Genomic DNA, 7,454 nt, shown 5'->3' with positions numbered 1-7,454 from the left:
TACTTCAGATCACTGAATAGGCAGACATTCACAATGATCATGCAACTGTTTATGGAATTCAACTACTCCTCCCGAGCTCAAAGATCTCCTACTTCTGTGAGTGTGGAAGATGCTTCTTTCTTTAAATCCTCACCAGAAGACACATGCTGGTTTCCTACAATAAACTTTTTTGCAGTTCTCAACTCTGGGACTGTCCTGCCATAATGCCATGTTGGTTGGTGGCAACAGTGATGGGTCTGGACGTGACAGATGTTTAGCAGGGGTTGAGAAACACCACCATGAATCAGCTCATTTTCACAGCTCACTTTCAGTTCATGATTTGCCTTTTTGTCACTCTGTGACCTGTGCAAGTCATTCACAAAAACTCCAAGGCCTCAGAACTCTCATGTGTGGAGTGACAGGGTGGGACTAGTCCTCTAGATCTCAAACAATGATAGCATATTTATTTTTTATTCGAGGGGACAACCTTTCCCAGCCTGGGTGGCCCTGTTCTTTCTTATCGCATTCGATTTTTCATAAATCTTATCTGAGTTCACGATCTCAACTTCCCTATATCCTCTTCTCTTCTTGGTTCCTTAAAGTCAGTCTTCTTCCTTCAAAAATTATGACTCTTACCCAGGGCATCAATAATCTTCTCATATGCAACTCCAGTGACCCTTCTCTATGCCTGTCTTTTTCAAGCCTCCCAGCAATGAACACTTTGGGTTAGTTTGTCCTTTCTCCTACACATTTGCTTTATCATCATTATTATCCTCTTGCTGTGAGCACAGAAAAGAGACCAATATGACTAGATACAAATAAGCAAATCTACTCTCAACCTCCTGTCTACCCATCCTAAGGACACTCTGAATCCACACTCATCTGAATATCTGGTTTTGCTAAAGACCATTAAGATCTCTGTAAGGTCTAAACCCTGTTCTATGGCTCCAACCATCCAAGCCAGAGCTCTTTCTAACCTATGAGCCCTGAAGTAGTGGTGAAGAATGACAAGGCCCCCATGCAGAGAAAGAGCAATTTTATTTGGTAAATGTAACATATGCCTAGTGGGAAAGGAGGGGGAGTGGTTTCCTCAGCGAGAAGGCTGCTCTGGTTCCGAAACAGTGACCATGATATTGTCCAGAATGTGGGCAGCTTTCTGTGAGTCCTCAGGAGCTGGGCAGAGAGTGGACTGAGTGGCAAGAAATGCTTCTGTTGGGAGAAGACCACAATCAGAATGGAGACTTGAGGTCACTGACTCTTGTTGGTATTGGACCACCATCAAAACCACCTTTCAGAGGGAGGGGAGGAGGCTGAAACCCTGGGGCTAGGGGTCTCGTCTCAGCCACTAGGGAAGCCCAGGCCTGGGGTCAGGGGGTTCATTTTGTGTACATTCGAGTGTGTGTCTGTGTATCCATAGGCAATTGTGTGAGTTTGCAAACGTGTGAGCATGTGTGAATGTGCTGGTGTGAGAGTGTGTGCCTCTGTATGTATTGGACATTTGTGTGAGTATGTGTGTGTTCATGACCATGTGTTTCTATTTGGGACTATGTTGTGGTGCCACCTGTGTATCCCCACATCTGTCAGCATTTCTGTGGACATCTCTGTGCACATCTGTTGTTTGTCTATGTCTTTGGATATCACTGTCCCAAGCCCCCTGCTGTCCCCAGGAGAGGAGCAGCAGCCCCTAAGTCCTGGGGAGTGGGGGGCAACACTTACCAGCTCAGCAGAGGACGGGTCCTTTCCTGGAAGGCTTAGATCTTGATTGTAAAATGCAGTCCCTGGATAAGTTGGTCTGGAAAGTGAAAAAAAATAACCACTACAGACTTGAGTGATGGTTTCAGTGTGAAAGAGTCTGGGGATATTCCACATTCCCCTCAGGGCCAGGAGATCTGACCAAGCTCAGGCAGGGAGGGCTTGGTGGGGGTAGTGCCTCCTTCTAAAACCAGCCCAGCTGTTCTTTGTGTCAGGGGGATTCGGTGCGGGGGTGGGGGGAGAGACAGGGTCTATACCTCAACATTATCTGGATAATTTAAAGCAAAAAGAAACTCAAAATGGGGAGAGGTGAGGCTGCAGGGTCAGCATGCAGAGACAAAGGTCCTTGGGGGCAACCACTGCTCCTGCAGGGTGGGAGAGAGGTTTTGGAAGCAGGTACTTACCGATAATTCCCTGCACCAGGGTGACATCCAACTGGCTGAGAAGTGCATTGACTAGAGGGCATACCTGATGCAGGGGCAGAGAGGGGAGTTAGGCAAAGCGGGATCTGTAGGAAGACCCTGGGAGCAGCCTCATTCCAGGATGGATTCACTTTTCTGTGTCTGAGAGTGTTTGATTCTAAGAAATTCTACAGGCGAATGCTCACACATCCACAATGAGCAGAAAGAGAAGCTAAAGGCATGTGTGTGTAGTGCCCAATCACACAGCAAGCCAGTATTCATTCTGTGACATGGCACCTGTTTCTAAATAGAGTGGACTGCTTTGGGAGGGGTGAATTTCTGGTAAAGGAGGCACCCAAGCATAGGCTGGAAGAATGCTTGTCTGTAGCCATAGTGGGGGTGAACCGGAAACTTCTCTGAGCAGGGCCATTTCAGCTGGCTTACCTGTTTCTGCACCAGCTCAGGAATGACTTTATTTAAGATTTCGGTGAGGTCGTCAACAAGCATTCGAATAAGAAAGCCATATCTGAAAGAAAAAAGCCATAGGGAAGTACAGAGGTCTGGAGTTGGTATGGAGAAGACTTTAGAGGGGCCACTGGGCCCATCACAGTCTCAGCACTAAGTAGCTGAAGCTGGGCCTTGTCTATCCACACTCACAAGCAGGCAAATACCAAGGGGCCTATCCAAAGGGAGTGACACCTTACATAGCAGTGCTTACAGTAGGTACATATAGAATAGACATACGGTTTATTCAACGAGACTTTGTAGACTCCATAAATGGATGAACATTTAGTGTGTAGTTGCCATGAGGATTCAATGAGATGATACATATGGAGCACAATTTATGTGTTCAGTAAATGTTAGCCATGATGGGGACAACTTCTGTATATTATGCCTGACTTCATCTCCCTTGGGACAGTTAACTGAAATAAGTAACCTAGGTAGGCTGCATAGCTATTTTATCCCCTACTGGGACAAAGCCCAACCACACCTATTATCTAGGTGGATTCAATCAATAACCCCAATGTAATTCTATACTATAGTTATCTGAGTAAGCTGAGACTCAAGTTGGGAAAGTACTGGTCCAAATTCACACAGGGAGCTCTCGACCTCTCCCTATGCCACTCTGGTAGATGGGACTTGAACTCAGATTTTTTGTTGCATAATCCAGCATAAAATTGGTCAGCCCAGCTTAAGAAGGGATAATTGACTATTTACCCATCCAGTTACCTATCCTTCTATCTATCCATCCATCTATCCATCCATCCATCCATCCATCCATCCATCCACTCACCCATCCACCCACCAATCCATCTTCCCTCCTTCCTATCCATCTTCCCACCCTTCCATCTTCCCACCCTTCCATCTTCCCACCCTTCCATCTTCCCACCCTTCAATCTTCCAGCTCATCCATTCTCTGATTGTTTCATCTTCCCAACCTTCCATCCGTCAGCCCATCCTATTCTCTCAGGTCAGGAGAAGCCACCCCTCTGGACTCACCCATTGAGTACAGAGATTTTCACGTTGCCAGGGGAGTGAGTACAGTCACCAACGGCCAGGTGGACCTTCTGCTCTTCATCTTTCACAGTTAAGAGTTCTGCCGTGGTGTTTAGCTTCACAGACACCTTTAACAGACTTCCAAGCAGGGGCCTGAAGAGGAGATAGTTTATTGCATCTGGTCCCACCACATTCCAAGGCAGAGGAGGCTTTTCTCCTTGCCAGAAATGCCAGCCTCACCTCATTCCATCTTGCCTACAGCTGTACTCATCTTATTTCTCAGTAGGGGAGACCAAAGCTCAAAGAGGTTAAGTGAATTTCTCGAATGACCCCGGGTCACTCAGCATAGCAACAAATGAACTGAACTTAGAGGATCATGTCTGTTAGACTTCAATGCGCCCTTTTAGGCTACCTTTAGTCATCGGGGTCTGCTCTGGTGAGCCATCCTCTCATTCCCCCTTGGGTCCTACTCACGCTTTCAGATTGAGGACAAAGCCCAGAGGGATGTTGACATAGAGACGATGGCCGTCCGGGCTCTGTGCAAGACCAAGTTCCAGCAGCTCGGGATTAGTGATCTTCAGACTGCCCGAGAAGCAACATTGAAGGGAGAAACATTAGCTCTTCCAGACCCAAACCTAGAAACCACCTTTAAACCAACTGTACCCATCCCAGAGGTGGTGCTATTCATGAGGTGGGATGGGCGAGATAGGAAGGGAGTCTTAGAGCAAAAACCACATGAGTTCTGAGTTACACATCAGTCTTTCCCAGCCTCTGCACCTGGCCACATTCTGACACACCCACGGCCCTCTCCTCAACTCAATTCTATGAGGTATTCTGGGATAGAGATTGTGTCTGGATTATTATTTGGATTATGTTTGCATTCTATGTCTGTGTTTGCATTCTGCATGCCAGCTCAGAGCCTTACAAAGAAAGGAGCTACTCTATATTGGTTGACTTTGTGGATTAATGAGCAGGTGAGATGAATATGTGAGCGGATACTTGGAAGAGTAAGTGCTTAGATGGAAGGAAGACTGGACAAGTGAATGGATGGATTGGTAAGTGGAGGAGTAGATGATGTATGGACAAGTGGAGTAAGTTTTTTTACAAACATTTATGGGTAGGAATCACTCATCCTGCCATGACTTTCAATGGCAGGTCAATCAACAATGTTTATCATGGAGACTGAGGAGCAGCAAGTCAGGGAGAATGGAGAGAGGATGGAAGTAAGCCTCTTCTCTGAGTCAGCATCACTGACTCTGCATCACTCTAGTTTTGTGACCACAGGTACCTTTCTGTGCTTCAGTTTTTCTTTCTGCAAATGGGGTTATTAAGTTGACCTCATGGGGTTGTTGTGAGGATTTTAGATAATGCTGGGGACTCAGGACATGATTCAGGACTGGGGGCTATTATTGATTTAGGAGGACTGGTGTTACCTGCCAGACTGTGAGAAGGGTCTCAGACTGAGTCCTGGCCTCATTTTCAGACTACCCCTCTCCTTCTTTCATAGTCAATGCCTGGAGAAGTCAGATCTCCAATGGGGGTTCTCTGGTGGGGACCAAGGCCCTACTTTAGGGCTACTCACTCAACAATGTTGTTTAGGAAAGGAATCGCCGAAGTCAGTTTCTCAAGCAGGCCAAGCAGGCCACCAGAAGAGCCTTTTCCACTGAGACTGTCCAACAAACCCCCAGAGAGCAGGCCTTTGCCGAGAGCTGGAAATGGGTAATGGATTCCTCAGAGGTTGTATCTGACAATTCCCGATCTTCTAACCCTTTCCCCTACTCATTGCTGTCCCCCTTCCCCACTGGATGGTTGGACACACACAGCTGAAGGAGGTTGTCACAGACTCTCACTTACCATTTGTAAAGTTTCCAACAAGATCTGTGGGACTCGAGGCCAAGGCTCCAGGAATCAAAGATGAGGGCAGGTCCTGGGATGAGGACTGGGCTTCCAGCTGGGCCAGCAATCCACAGAAGACAATGAGGCCCCCAATTTGAAACATCTTTTCTCTTGGTGTCTGTGGACAGGTGACAGGCCATAAGTAACATGGATATCGGAGAGGTATTCATCTACCACCTGCCCTCGGCCTCCAGAACACCAGAAAGTAAATAGCAATAGCTAACACTACTCAACATTTCCTCTGTGCCAAGCATCAGGCTGAGCACTCCACACTCGGTAACAGATTTCATCTTAACCACACCCTAAGATGTGGGCACTCATTAGCTGCATTGCTCAGGTGAAGAAACGGGTGTTTAGTGATTTTAGGTAACTTCCTCTAAGGTCACAAGAACACATGGGGATAAGATTTAAAAGCCAGATCTGTCTGACCCAGATTTATTCTAATTGGGCTTGCTCACGAAGGCTTGAATTATTGTTCCTAGTTCCTGCTCTTCAGACTAAACAGATAAAAAGGCTCAAACACGCTAGTGGCTAAAGAATAGAACTACTTTGCCACCGGAATCCCTGTTAAGTCTTTTGGTCCAGGGGCCAGTCTGCGATGGTTTATGGAAGCCCTTGCAAGTCACGGACTATCAGAGGCCATAGGCACCATCTTATCCAGACCATTGTTGGAAAAATCCTAGGCCATTCAAAGTCTACATTGCACAAGGAGAATCGGGACTAGAGAAAGGTAGTGACTTTCTCAAGGTCACACAACAAATTGATGGCAAAGCTGTGGTTGGAGATAGGCCTCTGAATCTGCCCCTCACTGCCCCCACTATCTTTTCTACACCATTCTCTTCTCCCTCGAGCTGACCTGGATGAAATTCTGGAAGAACTTCTGGAAGAACCTCTGATATCTGACTGCCTTTTGCACCAGTCCCCTCCCAGATACCACCAACCACAGGCCTATTTGGCAGCTGGCAAAGATGTACAAAGCTAGAGCTGGTACTTACCCTTTGGAGACACCTTGCTATTTGGGACAAAATTCTATCCACTGGCCGATTTGGCCAAAGCACCATCATGGTTATGACTGATTGGAATCAAAAGGGCTCTTTGATCCAAAGAGCCAGTTATGGCTTCCCTGGGGATCAGGCCCTCTGAATCTCTTTTGGAAAACAGACCTTTTATGAATCTAATGGTAGCTAAGAATGCTACTCCTAGAACAAGGCATCAAAATGTACAAAATTGGTTTGTGGCTGATGATCTGAATGCACAGTGCAACCTCCAGTTAAAACTTGTGCCATAGAGATTTTGATTTAGGGTTTGAAGAGCATGCCCACACGAGAACTCCAACGTGGGATTTCAGGAGCATTACACCTGTGGCCACATATGTCCCATCACTATCAAATTCTCTTTCTACACTGAAGCATTTCCATATCGATGTTGCCGGTCTCTTAGGGAAACAGAGTGAATGGCCATCCCCACTCCCCTGAAAATGGTCAGCCCTGTTTCTCTTGAAAGGCCCCCAATGAGTGACCCTAAGTGTAGTCACTAGAGTCCACCCCACAACGAGGAGCCTAGCGCCCCTGAAACCCAGGGCGCCAGAGCGAGAGTGGAACGGGCAGGTCTCACATGGGCTTCTCAGAAGTCCTGGAGGCTGTTCTGGTCTCCTCTTCCCTCTCCTGCTTGCTTCTGCTGAGGAGGCAGCCTCTTTTATAGTGTGGGAATAAGGAAACGTGTGATCGGATGATGGGTTGTAGGGAATTCAGAATTCGGCAATCTGGTGGTGTCTTTCAGGGCTCTCCAAAGTAAATAATTGCCAATCACATTAGTAGGTGGGACAGTTAAGCCATGTGATTGACAAGTTAAACAGAGAAGAACTTGAGATGGAGATGTTACTCAAGACTTCATGGTTTTATGAGTGGGCTCAGGCCACCTATGCTCCGA

At 47.0% G+C, this 7,454-nt stretch overlaps 1 protein-coding gene across 1 annotated transcript; it reads right to left on the bottom strand.

The window, feature by feature from the left end:
• Nucleotides 1-1,730: 1,730 nt before the first annotated feature.
• BPIFA1 (BPI fold containing family A member 1) lies at nucleotides 1,731-5,628 on the bottom strand. Its single transcript, XM_023522230.1, has 7 exons — nucleotides 5,484-5,628; nucleotides 5,212-5,338; nucleotides 4,104-4,211; nucleotides 3,633-3,782; nucleotides 2,577-2,658; nucleotides 2,136-2,199; nucleotides 1,731-1,771 (listed from the first exon to the last, which is right to left on the bottom strand). The coding sequence occupies exons 1-7, from the start codon at nucleotides 5,626-5,628 to the stop codon at nucleotides 1,731-1,733; spliced, it is 717 nt and encodes a 238-aa protein (XP_023377998.1).
• Between the last annotated feature and the right edge of the window lie 1,826 nt (nucleotides 5,629-7,454).

Source organism: Pteropus vampyrus, unplaced genomic scaffold, assembly GCF_000151845.1.
Source record: "Pteropus vampyrus isolate Shadow unplaced genomic scaffold, Pvam_2.0 Scaffold336, whole genome shotgun sequence".
Lineage (NCBI taxonomy): Eukaryota > Metazoa > Chordata > Mammalia > Chiroptera > Pteropodidae > Pteropus > Pteropus vampyrus.
Note: the sequence above shows the minus strand (reverse complement) of the source record. Positions and strands in the feature narration are given on the sequence as shown.